The 21,191-nt window shown below is 46.8% G+C and overlaps 1 protein-coding gene across 1 annotated transcript in view; it reads right to left on the bottom strand.

Annotated features, from left to right (window-relative positions):
- Positions 1 to 2,239: 2,239 nt before the first annotated feature.
- Positions 2,240 to 21,191, bottom strand: part of LOC120391956 (maestro heat-like repeat-containing protein family member 2B) — a 35,242-nt gene continuing 16,290 nt past the window's right edge. Inside the window, exons 11-22 of the mRNA XM_039516222.1 lie at positions 17,918 to 18,154; positions 13,040 to 13,080; positions 12,578 to 12,719; positions 10,899 to 10,949; positions 8,289 to 8,396; positions 6,155 to 6,307; positions 5,311 to 5,337; positions 4,878 to 5,000; positions 4,385 to 4,464; positions 3,805 to 3,940; positions 3,568 to 3,636; positions 2,240 to 2,563 (exon numbers count right to left, since the gene is read on the bottom strand). Of these exons, the coding sequence (XP_039372156.1) occupies positions 2,240 to 2,563; positions 3,568 to 3,636; positions 3,805 to 3,940; positions 4,385 to 4,464; positions 4,878 to 5,000; positions 5,311 to 5,337; positions 6,155 to 6,307; positions 8,289 to 8,396; positions 10,899 to 10,910 (1,032 nt within the window). The 5' untranslated portion in view covers positions 10,911 to 10,949; positions 12,578 to 12,719; positions 13,040 to 13,080; positions 17,918 to 18,154. The remainder of the gene's footprint in view (positions 2,564 to 3,567; positions 3,637 to 3,804; positions 3,941 to 4,384; positions 4,465 to 4,877; positions 5,001 to 5,310; positions 5,338 to 6,154; positions 6,308 to 8,288; positions 8,397 to 10,898; positions 10,950 to 12,577; positions 12,720 to 13,039; positions 13,081 to 17,917; positions 18,155 to 21,191) is intronic.

The following is a 21,191-nucleotide window of genomic DNA, read 5'->3' as shown; positions in this document are numbered from 1 at the left end:
ATGAGTTTGCCAGGTCTCAGTCCAGTTCCCAGTGGGTAAAGCATCCACAGATCGCACTGGGTGCTCGTTGGCCATCACAGCCAAGGGACCGAGGACGGAATGGGTCATGGGGACGGAGCGCCTCAGCCTACAGAAGGGTCTCTCCAAGGCTGGTCTGGTCTGAGACATCACGGCGAGGGGAAACCTGTGCTGCCATGGCGTGTGTGGGCAGCAGCCTCTACCCCTGCACCAGGGCCTTCAACAGTGCAGCCCTCCACCACTTATGCCATTAACTGGTAGTAGGTTATTATCCTCTAGTGGGCCAATTATGATGCCTGCCCTGTGATCAGGTAACGCTGTCTGTGGCCTCATGTTCATTTGGATACTTCAGAATAAAAGATCCATCTCCTCTAGGGGAAAGCAGCAAAGAGTCCTGTGGCACCTTATAGACTAACAGACATTTTGGAGCATGAGCTTTCGTGGGTGAATACCCACTTCATCGGATGCATGTAGTGGAAATTTCCAGGGGCAGGTATATATATGCAAGCAAGAAGCAGGCTAGACAAGAAGCGAACGCATTATGACGCAATTGTCCTTCAGACTTCGCAATCTGGGGTCAGTCTTGTCTGAGAAAAGGCCCTGTAATTCAGGAGGAAGGCCTGAGACCTGGAGCCAGGAGATATGCCTCATCGTCACTCCTGATGCCAGAGTTCTGGCTGCAGAGTCCGCTGCATCCAGAGAGGCTTAGAGGGAGGTTCTTGCCACCTTTTTACCCTCCTCAAGTAGGGCCGTAAATTCTTGACGGGACTCCTGGGGAAGAAGCTCCGTAAACTTTCCCAAGGACGTCCACGTGTTAAAGTTATACCTGCTTAGGAGGGCTTGTTGGTTTGCCACCCTAAGTTGAAGGCCCCCGGCCGAGTATATTTTGCGGCCTAGGAGGTCCATGCACCTAGCCTCCTTCGACTTAGGAGCAGGGGCTTGCTGGCCATGACGCTCCCTTTCATTCACCGATTGCACTACTAGAGAGCAAGGAGGTGGGTGAGTGTAGAGATATTCATACCCCTTTGAGGTGACCATGTATTTTCTCTCTACTCCCCTGGCTGTGGGGGGAATCGAGGCTGGGGATTGCCAAATGGTGTCCGCATTTGCCTGTATGGTGCGGATAAACGGGAGAGCCACTCTAGTAGGTGTGTCAGCCGAAAGAATGTCCACTACAGGGTCCTCTATTTCAGGGACCTCCTCCACCTGTAAGTTCATATTTTGAGCCACTCGTCTCAAGAGGTCTTGATGGGCCCTTAGATCAATTGGCGGAGGGCTTGAGGAGGATGTTCCCGCCACCGCCTCATCAGGCGAGGAGGAAGAGGAGAGGCCAGGGACCAGAGGGTCCTGGGGGGCTCCTGTTCTTGAGGAACATCATTTGCGTCAGGTGGGACCTGGGTATCTGCAGGTGGTATCGGAGCGTCATCCATGCCCATGGGGCGGGGGGGCGGCTTACTGTCGCCTCTGGCACCCAGTGTTCTGACGGGGCCGATCGTGGAACCACTGAAGGAGCACCTTGCGCTTGGTGGTATGCCCATGGTGTCCAGAAGGATCAGTGACGGGGTCCTTGCTCGTGGCTCTCGCTCTCGGGAAATATATGGCTGGGGACATCCAAGTCGCGTTCCTGTGGATAGGAAGCACTACCAGCCTGTGATGATGCCGATGTGTGTCTCGATGGCCACGAGAGGGAGCCACGGTTCCAGTTGTTCTTTCCCGGGGCGGTACCGGAGAGTGGTACCAGGAGCTATAACGGTACCGCGAGTGAGACCGGGACCTGCGACCGTAGCGGTGCCGGGAGGTCGACCGGGATCTTGAGTCCCTTCGCCTAGAATGGCTGTGAGATGCGCGGTGCCGTGAACGGTGCCGGGAGTCGGATCGGTACTGTGAGTATCTGGCAGGCGAACAGGAGGCCGAGCGGTGCCGCGAGTGTGACCGGTACCGCGATGGAGAGTGGTGCCGGGACTGCGAGCGGCATCGGGACCGGGATCGGCGGTGGGACCGGGATCGGCAGCGGGACCGAGGTCTTGAACGATGCCTCTCGGCTGCCATGGAGGGCGGCCTCAGCAAGGCAGGCTTGCCAATAGATTGGATGACCTGCACCGGCGGTGCTGGGGGTTAAGGCAGCGCGGTCTCCGTCATCACGATCAACTCCCGTGCCGTGGAGAAGGTCTCCGGCATGGATGGGAGAGCAAGCTCGACCACGGCGTGAGCCGAGGAGCTTTCAGGCACCGGACTCAACGGCTCTTGCGGGACCGGAATCAACAGTGCCGCACTCTGCGGTGTCGCACTCGGTGGTGCTGCGGCAGATGACGGTGCTGGGCGATCCGTCATCGACGGGTGCTCCTTCTGTGGTGCGGGTGGTGCTGAAGCAGCCTGAGCTCTGTGTTGCTTCCTGGGCCGCGGCGACAGGGAGCGGTGCCGAGCAGACGTCGGTGCCAGTGAGGGTCGGTGCCATGGCTCCTTCGCGGTACCGGAGCGGTCCGGAGCCGAAGGAGCGCTCCTCACAGATGCAGGCTGTTGAGCGCTCGGTACCGACGTTGTAGGGCTAAGTGCCGCCTCCATGAGGAGCTGTTTCAGTTGAAAGTCCCGCTCCTTCTTCGTCCTCGGTTTAAATGACTTACAAATGCAGCACTTTTCAGGAAGGTGGGATTCCCCTAGGCACTTGAGGCAGGAGTCGTGGGGATCCCCTATTGGCATCGGCTTTTGGCACGCCGAGCACGGTTTGAATCCCGGTGACCGGGGTGGAGGAAAGGGGCTAGTCCCCGATCCCCCCTTCAACTATATACACTAACTATATATATACACAACAACTAACACTAACTACAACTGTAAAAATTCAAACTATAAACACAATTAACAGTAAAGAACAACGAGTAAGCTAGGGAATTGGAGATCAGCAAAGCCGCACTCCACAGTTCCAACAACCGTCACGGGCGGTAAGAAGGAACTGAGGGGCCGTTGGGTCGGCAGGGGTATATATCCGGCACCATAGCGGCGCCACTCCAGGGGGCGACCCAACCGACCTACCGAGTGTTGCTAGGGTAAAAATCTTGCAAGGAACATGCACGCGGCGCACACACACCTAATTGGAATTGATATGAGCAAGCACTCGAAGAAGAATATTCTGTTCATGTCTGAGGAACAGGAAGTCTCCTCTGAATGAGTTTCCATACACGGGGCTTAACTCAATATTCATGAATTCCTCTTAGAAGAACTGATCAGTTTCAACCAGTTCTCTTGGATTTGGCTACTGCAGTGGTGATTTTCTTGCCGGTCCAAGTAGTGTCAACAAAATTGTAAGAACTTGGTCCCAATCCAGCCCTGGCATAAAATGGCATAGCTTCCATGGATTTCAATGGGGCACATGCCCGCTTATCCTAGGAAGAATTTGGTGCTTTCTCCCTAGAATTCACTCCGTTGTGGAAAATTCCTCCACAACTGAAGCTTGACCCCCTAAATCTCTGCCTCTTCCCTGCTGTAACACAAGAAACAATCTCCACCACGGTTCAATGGTCTACTCACTTCAAAAATTTCCTGGAACCAGTCTGCGGTTGGTTCTTCCTCCAGCAAAGCCTTCGTTAGCTTGCCAAGGGCTTCCAAGGACCTCACGTACAGTGACTGAAACCAGAAGAGAAGGAGTGAAGCTCAGCACAGATCATTTGTGTGTGTGGGCCGGGGAAAGCTAACCATAACCTTGCCAGGGAGGCCATGTGTGACTGCCATCACCCAGTGCCTGCTGGGCAGAAATACAGTGGATGGTGCCAGAGGAGAATTGTTGTCACGTACTTGTATAAGCAGAGCATCCTTTGCTGTCTCGGCTTCCTCTTTCATCTTCTCCAAGGGAGGAAGGGGAAATAAACTTTTGAAACACTGATCAAGGAGCTCACGGTTTTTCTCCAAGGTCATAGATGGTTTGAGTTTGCTGGCAGAAGAAAAATAGAGAGAAAAGTCATGCATTAGACTCAGTACCACCTTCAAGTAAAAAAAATGGGTCCAATGACTAGAGATTGTTCCAATCTAGAACCTCAAATGCAAACAACCCTTCACTTTGCAGCTGAGCACCTCTATTCAGTATTGGCTCATCTAGAAATAAAGCTAGAAACCCACAAGCTTCCTTCCCCCTGCCACCTCCCTCCCCATCGGAACTCTGCTCCATTGTACTGCATGCCACACAACCTCCAATCTTGTGTCTTTCAAGCACAAACCTCCAAATGGACACACTCAAACCCTTAAGAACAAAAGTCCTGCTGGTGAGCAGCATGTGAGCCAAACCCTGCAGGCATCAGACTGCTCCCAACCTGACACTCATGGATTAACAAATAAGAAGACATCACAGTGCCAGGAAATATGGCAGAAAATAGCCTACCTCAGATGTTCAATAGCAAGCATTGCCTTGTAGCGAACTGGAGATGCCATGGAATCCAGTGGTTCCTTTTTAATGAAGTCCTGAAATGCATGAAGAGGGACCTAAAAAATGGGAAATGGATTTGAAAGGCAGAGAGGCCTTCCTCTCACACCCTGAAACAGGGCCATGTGCCAGACCTGGAATAAACAGACACCGTGCCCAGCAGGCTCTCTGCCTCTGAAATGGACCGTAGGGCCATCTGCAGGCTATACAGAGGACAGAAAGAGAACTCACCAGACACAAGCCATTCCTTCCAGTTACAGCCCACAATATGTCAGCATCCCTGCCAAGCTCAGAGTGGACCCAGCATTCTGGGTGCCATGCAGGTAGCTCATGAGACTGCAGTAGTACAGTCACAGCCAATGGATAAAATAACATCTCCCTGGAACACCAGTCTTATTACATTACAACAAACGCCTTTGTACTTCAGTCCTCAAAGCTCCTAATCACTTACCACCATGTAGCCAAGGAGCTCCAGTTTGTAAGAGAATTTGAACTCCTGGGAGTCTCTGGTCTCCAAGATGGCACAGCTAATCTCCATGACATTCTGGATGAGGGTTAATTTTAGGTACATGTCCTACATAATCCAGAAGGAGAAACAAGAGGATGTGGATGAGAACCTGAGAGAAAAACTACAGTCCAGAAGATAAAGATCAGGAATTAAATCTAGCCTCAGGAGATGAGAGAGGTGTCCCCAGACCCCAGAAGGCAGCTGCACCCACCTCAGAAGAGAAAACCCAGGTTCATCAAATAAATCCAGGTCCACTTACACCAGAGCAGCCAGGACTCCTGCTTGATGTAGCAAGGAAACCAAGCTCTGTGCAATTTAAACAAGCAACTTGTGTATAGAAAATGCAAGAGCTGTGGGCAGATTATTTAGAATGTACCTTGTTCCCAACAGTGATGCCCAGCACCTGAAAAATGAAATGCAAAACAGCTATTAGCAATGTAGATAGTCCCACATAACACACATCCTCAAAATGTCCTGGCTGGCGAATATGGAGCAGAGAGAAATCGCTATTGTTAAATCTTCCAAAAGGCAGGAAAGGTATCCAGAGGGGGTGTTTTGTAGAGGTCAATATCAGGGGCCATCCTACATAATATTTGCATTTGTGAACTATTGGAAGATATCAGTTTGGTTCAACTGTGATCAACTTTTTTAACAATGCCTAAGTGAGAGTCTCAGTTAGACAAGGCAAAACTGACTGGCAAAGTGACGTGGAGAGGTTGCACTGAGATGAGAGTCAGTACCAGCAGTCAGACACCTAAGGAACAGAAATAATGAGCTCACAGACAAACAAGAAGACAGATAAGAGGTAAGGGAAGTAGTGAGTCCAAGAAACAGCATGACAGCAAATCAACTAAATACAGGCTAGCACTAGTCTCTCTTGGGTAGCAAAAGATAGAGCTAGATACACATCCATATTAGGGGAGTTAGAGTGTTATTCTGAATAGCCTGAGTGTGACTGCATCTGAATTACTGTGTAGCTGGGGTCTACAGAATTTCAGAAGAATATAGAAAAACTAGAGAAAATACAAAGAAGAGCAACAAAAATGATACAACATGTGACGGCTCACGCTCCATCCATTACAGTTTTAAATTTGAGTTCTGTGATAAATTATTGCTCAAAGAAGAGCTTTAGAAAATACAAGCCCTCTCTCTATAAACTCAGAGGCAATGCTGTAACTTCAGGGTAATGTCCCTAACACTTATCTCGCAAAAGCTCTTACCTGACAACTGGCTCTGTAATGGTGAAGGATGTTCCCTGTGATGTCTGCCTCTACTCGGGAGAGAAGCTGGTCTTTTGGAGCATGGACAGCCATGCTGCTGTATGTCAGCATCAGGGTGCTGCGAGTCTTGCCTCTTTTCCCATGGTGGTAGTCCTAGACAATCGGAAAGGTCACTAGAGACAAGTTCTTCTGATTCATTTGGCTTTGGAATTCTGATCTGCTGCTGACCGAGGAATTGCTCACAGCAGCAATAGCAGCTTGCACTTGCAAAGCTCTTTTCAGCCAAAGATCTCAAAGCACTTGCAAAAAGTATTTAAGCAACATAATAACTGTGAGGTAGGGAGATATTAGTATCTCCATCATTTCCACTGGGTAACTTGGACACAGAGAGCCTAAAATGCTGAACCTACAGCAGTGAAGTACACGGGAGCTTAGTCAATGACACTGGTGGGTACAAGATCAGGCGCTAAATGTCTTGCCTAAGGCTGCACAGTGAGTAAATGGCAGAGCCAGCAGTGGAAGCCCAGAGGCCTAGTCTCCTGCTCTAGCCTCTAGATCAGTGGTTTTCAACCAGGGCTACTTGTGTACCCCTGAGCGTCTGCAGAGGTCTGCCAGGGGGTTTATCAACTCATCTAGCTATTTGCCTAGTTTTACAGCAGACTACAAAGAATGCAAGTACAGTATTTATATTCCAGTTGATTTATTTTATAATTATATAGTAAAAAAGAGAAAATAAGCAATTTTTCAGTAATAATGTGCTATATGACACTTTTTAATAATTTTATGCCTGATTTTGTAAACAAGTAGTTTTTAAGTGAGGTGAAATTTGGGGTACACAAGACAAATGAGACTCCTGAAAGCGGTACACTAATCTGGACAGGTTGAGAACCACTGCTCTAAATCACAGGTTCCATAATTGTCATCCGTAGACCACTGGTGGTCTACCTAAAGCAGGTTGGTTGGCCACATGTTGCTTGCAACACCTCCTCATTTCCAGCCACTAACTGGGATTAAAAAACCGCTAAAAATACCTTAAATGCTTTTCCATGCAAGCGACTGAGGTAGTTCCCACACATTGTGCATGGGAGGGGCGCTCAAGCCATGAGACATCAGACAATAAAAATCATTTGAGAGAACCCCAGCTCCAGATTGTGCTCCTCTCTGCTTAACTGCAGGCATCACATAGAACGCACACACCGGGGGACAATGCTAGCTGAGCAGAGCAGACACTACCCCGGGGCTGCTGCCCCTGCTTTAGAGGGAGGAAGTTGGAGAGAAGCCCCTGGCTCCTTTACCTTCAGGCGGCTGATGAACCCAGAAATCTTAACTTTGCTCTTGCAGCCCCAAACTCGTGAAGTGTGTTCAGGGTGAGGTCCAAGTGGCTCTCAGCACAGAATGCGAGGATGGAAATGACTCCCTGTCACTCAAGAGAAGTACTGGTTAGGATCTAACCCACGAGTCCCTTCCTTGCAGCTGAAGCGGTGTAAAGCGCCAGTCAGGCCTGAGACAGATGGGGAGCGGGGGCTGAGTGAAACAGCAATGAAGAGAATATGAAGCAAAATGGCATCTGTCCCAGGCCAGCTCAGAGCTGAGCCCCACAGGGAGCATTCAGGGATTACTTGGTAAAGTGGGGAGAGGAACAGAGTCCTCACCTGTCTCTCAGGGGCTTCCATATAATTTGTTGTTGTCAGAAATTTATTAATCTGAGATTTAACGTGGACCAGGTCCTGACAAACTGCTAAGGACGTTCCTAGTGCCTTATACAGGAAACTCTGAAAGAAAGAGACCAGCACTGAGATACCAGTAACACAATGTTCCTTCAGTACAGACCCAGCTCAGCAACACTCAGGAAGGAACAAGATAGCCAAGTCCAAGCACCCATACTGCAGAAACATCCCATCATCTAGCCCAGCCAGAGAACCAACAATGCAGCACAGACAAGCAGCCTGTCCAAGCAAATATTGGAAGGGCAGGGCAGGGCCGGGGGGGAAGAGAGCAGGAAACAAGTAAAAACAAATTTTATATGCAGAATAAAATAGAAAGTAATGAAGCCTTGAGAGAAGCCTTATGCAGCCTCCCCAATCAGAAATTCAAGGGAAATTAACTAGAAACTAAGCCTTAACTGAGAACAAACCTTCTCTTTCAAGGGGCTGGCGTAGCCGGCCATCTGCTGGCTCAACTCAAGGCTTATCTGGCTGCTCCAGGCACTGTCGTCTATCATCTCCAGAGATATTCTTAGGAACTGAGTGTAAAACAAGAGTTAAAGCAGATGGTTAATTGCAAGAATTTGGGGGTTGTTGTGGGGTTTGTTTTTGCTTCCTTGTTCTCTCTTGTAAACTTTCCAATATTCAGGTGTCATGGGAAGATTATTTCCCTATTGAGAACTATAAACATCGACAACCCAGACTTCCTCTGCTGTTGTTCTTTAACCTTTGCCTGATGATTCCTCTCAGTCCCCAAACCCAGTTGGACAGTGAATTGGAGAATGAGATGGAGCCAAGAAATCTGACCATTGAGGAGTGATTTTATAGCGGATGGAGGATGGGCCTAGTAAACTTTGAACAAAGGGCCCTGGACTACAAAGGACCAGGCACCTTCTCTGAAGTGCTATGGACCCTTTATGCCACCTCCCAAGGGTCCCCAGGGTTGTGAGGTACCTCACTACCACCTACCCTTAGCATGAGGAAGCCTTCTCTGTGCCTGCCAGGTGTCAGCTCCTGACTCTGCCAGCCACAGGAAACACAAGCACACCCTTCTCACCCCATCCAGGCTCCACTGTCCTTCTACACATAAGCAATTGGTACCGTCCAACCACCGAGCCCTCTCTGCAGCCCCACAATGTCCAGCCCCTGTTCCACTGGACACTCACAGAATTCATAGGTTTGCTACACACCACCTTACCAGTTTCACCTCAGCATCACCACTCCGTTTCACACCCTTAGATACGTTTATAGTGAAAACAAGTAGAGTTCAATTCACAAAGATCAGAGAGTTGAGAAGGAGCAAGTAAAATTAATGTAAACAAATGGTTATGTAAAAATAAAATCATAACACACTTCTAGAGCTTAAACTTAGATAACCAAACATTCCCCTGGCTCACCAAGGATAGCTCCCCCAAATCTCTCTCCCAGCATGAAACACCGAGAGCAAAGGTGATCCTCCATTCATAAGACAAGCCAGCTGGCAGTTCGTCTAATAGGTGAAGGATACCTGGTGCAGGATACCTCTGGACCTCCAGATATAGTTCCACGCATTCATTCTCTTATTTGTAAACACGGTACCCCCTATTGTTTGCTTCTTTTTCTTGTATCGAATCTCCTCTGGAGACTTTGCGATCACTTGATTAGAATTTTCCTCTATTGATTAGCATCCACCGTGAATAATTACTCAGTCTACATACAGCCATTCAGGCAGATAAGCAACTCCTGCCTGAAAGAAACTTGTTTATCACTTTCTGGTGACCAGCCCCAACTCACAGACCTTAAAAGCATCAATTTCAGTATGCAACCATAACGCCTTATATATGCAACCATCCAGTCACTGTGCAATGATTACGATGAGCCGTGTGGCACAGGTATCCAGTAAAGGCTTTACATGACACCCTTTGATTATATAGAGATCAGATCCAGGGAATCCTATACACTCCTGTGGCCTAAGTCAGTGGGCACCCAAAGGACCCAGGGTCACACCCTCAACTCCCATTGAAGTCAGCCAGAGGTTAGTAACTCTCAGCACTTTGCTGTTTCAGGCCCGAATTTTGAACAGCAGCCAGGAAATATCAGAAACCTCACAAGAAAACCTAATCTTATTTGATTTTTTAGCCCAAAGAATTTCAAATGAGGCTGGATCTGGAATGGGAAATGCTAGAGTGTAATCCAACCCCAAATGGAACTGCAAACCTTCTAGGGCTTATTTGTCACTAGGTCCCTTCCTTTCATTTTCAACACTCGCCATGAAAATGTTCCTTGTCTGGATTTACACGAGGCTGTAAAGAGCTCTTTCTGACCAGAAAGGCTTCTCCATGAGATACAGTCACCAAACCCTGTCTTGTCTCTTTTCCTTTCTGGGTTTCTCATAGCAAATTTTCTTTTGAGTGGCAAATAGAAAAAAAGAATCCTTTAAATGTCCCCCAGTGGTGCATTAGCACCATGAGCATGCTGGTTTTCTGGTTATGTTGTGTGTTGTTCCCAGTGGTAACGCAGAGTTATTTATAACTAGAGCTGGTTGAACAATGGTAAGTCCATTTCACAAAACAAGTGGATTTTTTTTTGTTTTCTTGATTTTTCAACACACAAATGAAAAGTGAAAGAAACAAAAATATTTTGCTTTTCAAAATAAAAAATAACCATTATTCAATTCTTTGTTTTCCCCCTTTCCTTCCCTTTATCCCTCGTCCCCATGCCTTTCCCCCCCCCCTTCCACTTTGTGACTGAAAAAGCTGGGGGGGCAGGGGGAGGAGACAAACAGGAAAGCAACTGAAAAAAAAACCCAAAAAATCAACTTCAGTTTAAAAAAACTGAACATTTTCCATTTGGGTTGTGGTTGTTTTGTTTTGTGTAAAAAAAAAATTGAAAATGTTCCATGAAAATAACAAAGGTCATTTTTCATTGAACAAACGTTGCAAATGAAATGGTTTGACCAGCTCTGCTTATAATGAATACTTTATCATTAATATTTTCCCCAGCTGATGCATTTGGAGGGGGGAGGGAGAGCTGTGACAATACATCTGAAAGCCATCCTGTACCTGAAGCAGCATGTGCTCCCACCGTGCATGGTCCAGGGAATTCTGTGTTTCCTATGAAGCAGAAGGCAAAACAATAATGTCACCTAGGTTAGCAAGAAGAATCATCCCAAGAATCTCCTTTGCAGTCAGTCCTTCTAAGACCCCTGCTCTGCCAAGCTGTAACATACCTGGGCTTTCAAGGCTAAATGGGACCTACGCCAATGTGCTTTGTTGGACCAACAGAAAGTATCATGTTATGTACCCTGCTGGCATTTTTATTCAGGGTCAGTCAACCCACCAGGAGTGAGATGCTGAGCACTCCCAATTCCTGTTGACTTTAATGGGAGCCAAGGGTGCTTAGCACCTCACAAAACTGTTCAACACATCCGAAGACTGGGTTTAATATGAATACAAACTTTTCCTGCATAATAAGAGATACTGGACTTGATCCTGACTTGATGTAAATCGGTGTAGCTTCACTGAAGTCAATGGAATTATACTGAATTACATCAGCTGAGAATCTGGCCCTGTTTCTGAATGTCCAGCTCTAACCTACCCTTCTTTAATGTTGGCACAAGGTAGTACTGGGGACTCTGTACAGCAACAACAACTAGGGAAGATACAGCTCATTTTTTAAACCTTTTTTTGAATATCAAACCCACTTGAACATTGTGGGGTTCAACATTCATCAGAAACATATTGGGTTTGTGCTCCACGTAGGGTCTGTCATACTCCACAGAGACTATACTGGCACAGCCATGTCATTGGAGCTGTGCTGGCATAAACCCATAGTGTAGACACAGCCTACGCTGACTGAAGGGTTTTTTCCACAGAGATCAATAGATTCATACCACTGTAAAATTGCTGAAAGACATTATTAGGCCCACAATACCTAGATTCTACATAGGGCACCCACTTGGCCAACCTAGCTTTTATGGCTCAGGTTTCCTTACAAAAAGAAAAACTCTGGGTTTTTTAATTGAATCACCCTTGAAAGTAAACATGGGGTTTAATTTTCAGAAACATTCAGTTTGCAAAATCAGACTATATATGTAACCCCAAAATAGTTCACTAACCTCCAGCTTCATGTGTATTCACCTTCTCAATTAATAACCTAGCAAAGGTGTGGGGGAAACTGCTGTAGAATTTCCATCCAGCTGAAAACTTCCTGGCCTGATTCTGCCCGGATTGAATTGGCTTCAGTGGTTCAGCTCTGGATTTACCCCAGTCAGGGCCGGCTCCAGACCCCAGCGCGCCAAGCGCGCGCGTGGGGCGGCATTTTAACTGGAGGGCGGCAGGCGGGTCCGGCGGACCTTCCGCAGTCATGCCTGGGGGAGGTCCAACGGAGCCGCGGGACGACCGGACCTCCCGCAGGCATGACTGCGGAAGCTCCACCATAGGCGCGGGACCAGCGGCACGTCTGCGGGAGGTCCCACGGAGGCGCAGGACCGGTGCCCGGCAGCGCGAGCGGCACAGCGCCGCCCTGCTTGGGGCGGCGGAATTCGTAGAGCCGCCCCTGACCCCAGTGGTTCACAGTTATCCAGATGAAGGAAAAGTGAGGGCCTAGAAGCCCAATTTCAATTCCCCACTGTTCCCATGGACTGCAACAGGAATGGCACAACACCTGTCTATACGAAGCTGCATTTTCTGGCTTCCCTTCTATTCTCCATGGACTGCACTCCTCCTAACTAGTGCTTTACCTTCAATGTACTGCAGCAGAGATGGGATCTTTACTACCCACATCTCACCCACTGTTGCATGGATATTGTGGTGCAGGGCCTGTAGTAACTGCAAGGCAGCACATCCGTGTCCTTCTCCTGCATAAGGGGATGAGGCTACTACCTGTCAAGGAGAGAAAGAACAGGCTACGTTTTGTCAGCACAATACCAGTGTGTTCCTGAAGGAGGGAATAGTTCAGACTCTCTGATTGTGGAGACCATACAATAGAGTTGTTGCTTCTACTGCAGTGCCTTCCTGAAGAAGAAAGCATTCTAACTAGTACGAGGATGCAGAACATGTGTCTCAGGAGAGGGCGAAGACAGAGAGATCCACTCATACACATTCCTCAGCCTGCTTATAAGCATCTAGCTAGAAAACCCATTTTTATACTTAACTGTCCCACTTCACATTTCACAGAAAACCTATTCTCATGGTTTACTCACCAGGAGTCGTGCCAGCAGCCCCTGGGGTGTAGGGAGTCTCACTAGGGAAAGAAACAGAATATCATTAATTCTGCCAGGCTTTGCAGAGAGTCCTGCTGATGTTATTCCCCTAGCCATTTCCAACGTGCCCACCAATGTTGAATACAGCTGATCATAATTTGCATTTCCATCATGCTTTCAGTCTGAGCTTCTCAAAATGCTTTACAGACATGAATGAATTCCGCCTCACAGCACCTCTGAGGTTGGCATTAATTACTCCTTCATTTCACAAGTGGGGAAGCTGAGGGAGAAAGATCAAGTGATTTCCCCAAGGTCAAACCAGAATTTTGGTGGCAAGCTAGGAATAGAACCCACATTTCCTAGCTCCCTTCCATGGCCGTGTTGTAATCACAAGACCATCCCTCATTCATTTTAGCCTCCTGATTGCAGACGAGAGAACTGGAGCAGACTGAACCTGTTCATTTCATAGTGTGCCTGGAGAGAATAAATGAAAGAGTTTCTGTTATAAACCTCGTCCACCGTAGTCGAGGCAAGCAGCTTCCTTCTCCTTCCTGCTGCTTTTTCTCAGCCAGTTCCCTAAGGCATCTGTAGAGAGGCTTCAAAGTACCAAGTATCAGAGGGGTAGCCGTGTTAGTCTGGTTCTGTAGAAGCACCAAAGAATCCTGTGGCACCTTATAGACTAACAGATAAGTCTGTTATCTTATCTATAGACTAACGTCTGTTAGTCTATAACAGGGGTCTGCAACCCGCGGCTCCGGAGCCGCATGCGGCTCTTCAGCCTCCTTGTTGTGGCTCCCTTCGGCCTTGACAAAAGGAAAAAAAAAAGAATAATGGTTATTTATTTATTTATTTAATTTTTATTTATATATTTTATTTTTGTTTATTTTGTTGCATAATTATCTTGGAGTTCGAGGTGATACTTTAACATTGAATTTTTAAAAAGTTTTTATAATTTGTCAATTAAAATATGCGTCACATCCACGTCTATAGCCCTCGCCTTTACCTGCAGGTGGCTTCTTGAGTGTGCGACCCCCGCGGTAAGCTAACCATGAATACATCCCAAAAAAGAAATCTCAGAAGAAAATAGAGAGTTTAATTCTGCATGGACAGATTCCTTTGCCTTCACTGCCAACGACGCTGGCTTACCTGTGTGCTTGATATGTGGCGAGAAATTAGCAAACAACAAAAAATGTAACGTTGAAAGACATTTTCAAAACAAGCACTCAGCATTTTCTGAAAAGTACCCAACTGAAGATGGGCGAAAGAGAGCGATTTCGGAACTACTACAGAAAGTTGAGCAGAGCAAACATACTTTCAAGAAGTGGATCAACTCTCCAAACTCAACTACAGCTGCTAGTTTTGTGGCAGCTCATGAGATCGTAAGGAGGGGGAAGCCGTTCACAAACGGAGAATACATGAAAGAATCATTCATAAAAATATCAGAGCATCTATTCTCCGAATTCAAAAATGAACAGGAAATTATTCAGAAAATTAAAGAAATGCCTCTCTCTGCAAAGACCGTCAAGGACAGGACCATTAAAATGGCAACAAACATCACCAGTAAGCAAATTGATGACATCAATTCAGCTCAAGCATATTCAATTGCCTGTGATGAGTCAAGTGATGTAAACGATATTGAGCAGACAGCACTGTTATGCAGATATGTGAACTCTGATGGGCCGCAGGAAGAACTGATTGAACTCATACCGCTAAAGGGCCAAACGCGGGGACAGGACATTTGTGAGGCTGTTTTGAGTTGTCTAAAAGCCAAAGGAATAAACACCACTCACCTGGTGTCAGTGTCTACTGATGGTGCACCCAGTATGAGAGGAGCACAGAAGGGCTTTGTGAATTTACTTCAAAAGTCGCTGGATCGAGAGCTGATGACGTTTCACTGCATCTTGCACCAAGAAGCACTGTGTGCTCAAACATTCCCCCCTGAATGTGTGGAAGTGATGAACCTCGTTATTAAGATAGTGAACAAAATAATTGCAAACGGGTTAAACCACCGACAGTTTTGTTCATGGTTAGATGAAGTCGAGAGCGCATATTTGGATCTCCTGCTGCACAACAGAGTTTGGTGGCTGTCAAGGGGAGACGTGCTGAAACGCTTCACTGCTTGTCCGGAACATGTGAAAACCTTCTTGTAAAGCAAAGGCCTCAGCTATCCCAAACTGGGAGACCTCGATTGGCTGGAAAAGTTTTATTTCATGGTGGATATGACAAGTCACTTAAACATGCTGAATAAAAATCTCCAGGGAAAGGGAAGCACGGCCCTGCAGTTGCTGGAGGATGTTCTGGCGTTTGAGCGCAAGATGACAGTGTTTGCCAGAGATGTACAGAGAGGTACGCTCTCTCACTTCCCCTCCCTGAGAGGGTTCAAAGAAGAGAACAATCACATAAATTGTGATTATTTACACCGTGCAATTATGGCAATGCAAGCTGCATTTGGAGAAAGATTCAGCGAGTTCAGAAAGGAAAAAAACACTCCGTCCTTCCCTGTCACACCGCTGGACATCGACCCATCCCTGCTGAACATATCCACATTCACAGGGATAAGTCAGCCCGATCTTGAAATTGAACTGGCCGACATAGCGGATAAAGACTTATGGGTGTCCAAGTTCAAAAGCCTGACAGCAGATCTCGAAGAAGTCGCCCATCAGAAGGCCACTCTTGCTAAAGAGCAAAAATGGAATGATATTGAAAACCTCCCCAAACCTGACAAACTTGTTTTTGAAACATGGAGTGCCATTCCCGACACGTATATGAACATGAAAAAGTATGCATTTGGAGTCCTGTCCATCTTTGGCTCAACATACTTATGCGAGCAAGTTTTCTCGAGCATGAACTTCATAAAGTCCAAATATCGCTCCCGCCTCACAAATGAGAGCCTACAGTCCTGTGTGAAGCTCAAAGTCACATCTTACAGCCCCGACATAGGGAAGATCAGCATCGAGCTTCAGAAACAGAAGTCACATTAAACATGTGAGAACACTAGCATTAAATAGGCTATTATTATTCAGAAAAAAACATTTATTTCAGACCCGGAGCTGATGTAGTTTTTTATTGTATGTTCAGGTACTTCGGTTGATTGCTGGCCGAGAAAGAAACCCGAAGAGGATGAGAGCACACTGAAATGGACTTGTCAAAAAACGTTCCTAATTTTATGTTTACTTTTTTAAAACTGCTAAGCTGCAACTATGTTTTTTTATATTAAAGTGGGCTACGTTTTATTTTAATTTTACACAAATACGGGAAGGACTCAAAAAGGCCTGCATAGTTCAGTGTTTAATTTATTTCAAAGTAGGCCTACACATGCACACTGCACTTCTGTTTGTTGTATTCTGTTGTTGTAACAGGTAAAATTAAAAAAAGATTAAAACTTTTAAAAGTTTATAAGCAGTGTTATGTTTTGCGGCTCCAGACTATTTTTCTTTAGTGGAAGAGGGGGCAAAATGGCTCTTTTGATAGTAAAGGTTGCCGACCCCTGGTCTATAAGGTGCCACAGGATTCTTTGCTGCTTCTTCAAAGTACCAGTGTACTGAGCTGGCACCACATACTCTAGAAGCCTTGGCCATAACACCTGCAGAGAAGAGCGAGACTGTTCAGTACACAGCTATTTCCATTCCCCCACTTCCAGTATCCTGCTGTCTGAATCCCTCTCTGTCATGTAGCTTCTCCTTTTATTCATCACTGACCCTTCCCTTACCTATCACCTCATCTCTCTCTCACCCCATCATCTCACTCTACCTGTCCGGTGCTCCCTCACTCTGTCTTTTAAATACACTGCCTTGTTTGGTGAGCAATTTGGCTCTCACCTGTGGATTGCCACGGACTCGCAGGGGCGAAAGAAAATGCAGGCCTGTTATTTACCAGGCTGCACGTGGCAACAGACTATATTGGTAAGGGATGCAAGGAGAGTGTGGGTCACGATGCAAACTGCAGACACACACACACACACTAAACTTAATCAATTTAAAAGTTTTATTGGGGATAATTACAAGGGGTAAGGGAGCAGCGTATGATTAGCTAATAGAGTTAATGAAACTTAAAACACACAATGACTAAAATATCTACTAACAATATTTATAAACAAAGATGCAGCATTTAGTAATAACTGATACTTACAAATACAAACCAACGCATAACGACCGGCAAACGTAGAAGCTCTATTTGAAACACGTGAGCTGAGAGAGAGGCTTCGAGGTGATCAGGCTCGGTTACAGGTATACACAGGACACACGGGTATACACAGGATACACGGGTATACACAGAATACACGGGTATACACAGGATTCGTTTTCTTTCTCCTCTCCCTGCCTGCACATGGCAGGCAGGCCATAAAGTACCCACTATGACATCATAGAAGTGTCATAGGGGACGGGGCCCAAAACCTGTTTGTGTTCGTTTCTGATTGGCACAAGCAAAGTTTACACCATGTAGGGGAGCAGGTGCCTTAAAGTCTGGCTTCGCCCCCAAAAGGTGAGGAAATGCATATTGGTATAGAATGCGTACAACACTGAATGACAAAAGAAGAGGCCAGGGCAATACTGGTATGGCAAGTTCTACAGGATGCAGACAGGAACTCATCTCAACATCACCCAGAGATGAATCCTCTTCCCCTACATTAGAACATTATGGAGCTATTTAGATAGCACCATCAACTCACCCAGAACTTTACAGACCTATATAAGCCATAGTCCCAGCCCCAGTATCTGTTCAAATCCAGGATCACCAAGTCTAAATGTCAGAAGTATTCATGGAGGATCTAAGGGGAAGTTGCACTCAGACAGTGGAAAGAATGAAGAGAAGATCTCTGCAACATGATTCCTTCCAGTTAAGTTGCTTTATACCTTTTCTCTAATGTGAGCCACTTACTCCATGATGAAGGGGTCACACCATCCCTGACATGTATTTGAAATGCTGTTCCTCCATTATGCTGACTGTGCAAAAAACTTCCCTGAGGAGAGGTACAAGGAAGGTAAGGAAGAACGTCCCTATTTCAAGAAGCAGTAGCAACAGGTTGCTTACTTGGGTCATTCCACTGACTGAGGTGTCCAGACATTGCAGGATGTCAATGCACAGGGTTTGGATAGTGCTTTCTTCCTGAATATCCTGGGTGAGAAATGTTGTGAAATAGCTATATTGAACTTATTAGCTTGTAGTAAGACACTGGCTATAGAATCAGTGTCCTTCTCTTACAAAGCCATTTTGAACATTGACCTATGCCTGCTTTTATATTGCACTGGAAGTGCACAGCCATCTGAAGGGAAGAGAATAATAGAAACTCCTAACTGGTGGGTCAGATCCCAGGCTTAGGAAAACCCTAAAGTGAAGGGAATGATTCACTGAATACAGAAGAGTTTCCCCAACAGTGTTAATTTTTTTAAAATCTGAAAAAACTGTTTCATCTTTTTATCTCTGAGGAAAAACATTCAGACTCTGCCCAGTGGAAATCAATATGCAGAACCAGGGGGATCCACTCTGTTTGTTCTGATGCCCCAACCAGCTTGGTCATTCTGGGTGTAGTGAGTGTGATTCTACCAATGGGCCTAATTGTGCTCTAAGGGTACGTCTACACTACGGGACTATTCCGAATTTGCATAAACCGGTTTTGTAAAACAGATTTTATAAAATCGATTGCGCGCGGCCACACTAAGCTCATTAATTCGGTGGTGTGCGTCCGTGGTCTGAGGCTAGCGTCGGCTTCTGGAGCGTTGCACTGTGGGTAGCTATTCCCTAGCTATCCCATAGTTCCCGCAGCCTCCCCCGCCCCTTGGAACTTCCGGGTTGAGATCCCAGTGCCTGATGGGGCAAAAATCATTGTCGCGGGTGGTTCTGGGTAAATGTCGTTAGTCACTCCTTCCTCTGGGAAAGCAACGGCAGACAAGCATTTCGCGCCTTTTTCCCCTGGATTGCCCTGGCAGATGCCATAGCATGGCAATCATGGAGCTTGTTTTGCCTTTTGTGACTCTCACCGTATGTGTACTAGATGCCGCTCACAGAGGCGATTCAGCAGCGCTACACAGAAGCATGCTTTTGCTTTTGCATGACAGCAGAGATGGTTACCAGTCATACTGCACCATCCAAACCCTTCCATAAATTGGAACTAAGATGATCATGGCTACCAGTCCTTTTGTACCATTTGCTGCTGTCATAAGTGCCCCTGGCTGCTCTTAGCCAGGGGCGCAAAAGCCAAAATTGGGAATGACTCCCTGAGTCAATCCCTCCTTTTTGGTATCTAAAAATAGAATCAGTCCTGCCTAGAATATAGGCAAGTGTACTAGATAACCACTGTATCATAGAACCAGAGAGCACAGCTGCTCTGTGTCAGATCCTGCAGAAACTATGAGCTGTATGCTATTCACAGGGGGTGCTCCTGTAACAACCCCACCTGTTGATTCCGTTCTTCCCCCAGCCTTTCTGGGCTACCGTAGCATTGTCCCCCCACTTGTGTGATGAAGTAATAAAGAATGCAGGAATAAAAAGACATGGTGACTTGTTAGTGAGAAATGAGTGGAAGGCAGCCTCCAGCTGCTATGATAGTCCAGACAGGACATTAAGCAGTGTGTAGGAGAGAAGCCCAGCATCCCTCTGCTAGTCCAGGGGCAACTGAATCTGTTCTTTACACATGAAGGGTGGGGGCTGATGGAGCTCAGCCCCCTGTTGCTATGATGACGATGGTTACCAGCCATACTGCACCATCCACCATCCACCAGAAAAAATTAGGGCCAGGCGCCCTTGATCAACCTGACAGATGCTAGTCAGCATGGTTACTGCCCCATGTGCCAATAGGCTGATGACGAGGACGGTTACCAGTCCTTTTGTACCATCAGCCACCCATGGCAGGGGGGGAGTGAGGATGTTGGTGTTGACGGCTGCAGCATCGTGTCTATCTGCAGCATTCAGTAAAGATAGGGTGACATGTAAAAGAGTCAGAGGATTGTTTTCCTTTCGCTTCTGGGGTGGGTGGGGGTGAGTAGATTGCCAAGCTATGCCCTGACCCACCGCGGACACTGTGTTTGACTCTAGAAGCATTTGGAGCTCAGCCAAGAATGCAAATACTTTTCGGAGGCTGCAGGAACTGTGGGATAGCTTCAGTCCTCCAGTCCATGAGCGTCCATTTGATTCTTTGGCTTTCCGTTACGCTTGTCACGCTGCAGTGCGCTGAGTCCCTGCTATGGCGTCTGTCTGGAGATTTTTAAAAAATGATTCTGAATTTCATCTTCTGTAACGGAGCGCTGATAGAACGGATTTGCCTGCCCTTACAGCGATCACATCCGCATGGTCCGTGCTGGAGCTCTTTCTTTATTTTGATTTCGGACTGCATCGCCACCCGTGCTGATCGGAGCTCCATGCTGGGCAAACAGGAAATATTCAAAAGTTCGCGGGGCTTTTCCTGTCTACCTGACCACTGCATCCGAGTTCAGATTGCGGTCCAGAGCGGTCACTGCTGCACTGTGGGATAGCTCCCGGAGGCCAATACCATCGATCAGCGTCCACACTAACCCTAATCCGATATGTTAATACCGATACTAGCGTTACTCCTCTCGTTAGGGAGGAGTACAGAAACCGGTTTAAAGAGCCATTAAAATCGATATATGGTGCCTCCTAGTGTGGACGGTTGTGGCGTTAAATCAGTTTTACGCTCCTAAAACCGGTTTAAACGCCTAGTGTAGACCAGGCTTCACTTACACAGGACTAAATATTGATTGACTCTACTGATTTCAGTGTAAAGGAGAGCAAAACTGGCCCGAGGAGAAAAAGCAGCCTTCCTTAAGATGGGGGGGGGCGGGTGTGAAAAAAAGGCCCTTGGGAGTATTGCCACAAGCTCCAGCTTTGTAGAAAAGGGGCCAGGCAGAGCTAAGATCTTCAACAACTTACTGTAAAGTTGAACTGTTTCTGTTAATACATATCATGGATCCAGTCATGGAGCACAAAGTGTCTGGAGCACCTGGCTGTGTCCATAGACAGAAATACAGATTGAAGATATTTTTAAACTAGTACATGTAGAGTAGAGTATGTCGTGAGGGAAATATGCAGCAAGCTTTTCCAGGCTCCTGACAGTCTGTGATGCAGCCTGCATAACCTCGGTGTTTTGCTGATAGTTTATGTTTGCTTCAACAGCCACAGAACTGGGCATCATTATGTT

The sequence above is a fragment of the Mauremys reevesii genome, linkage group 26, assembly GCF_016161935.1.
Source record: "Mauremys reevesii isolate NIE-2019 linkage group 26, ASM1616193v1, whole genome shotgun sequence".
Taxonomy (NCBI): Eukaryota; Metazoa; Chordata; order Testudines; family Geoemydidae; genus Mauremys; species Mauremys reevesii.
The sequence above is the reverse complement of the archived record's forward strand: the minus strand, read 5'-3'. Positions and strand labels throughout refer to the sequence as shown.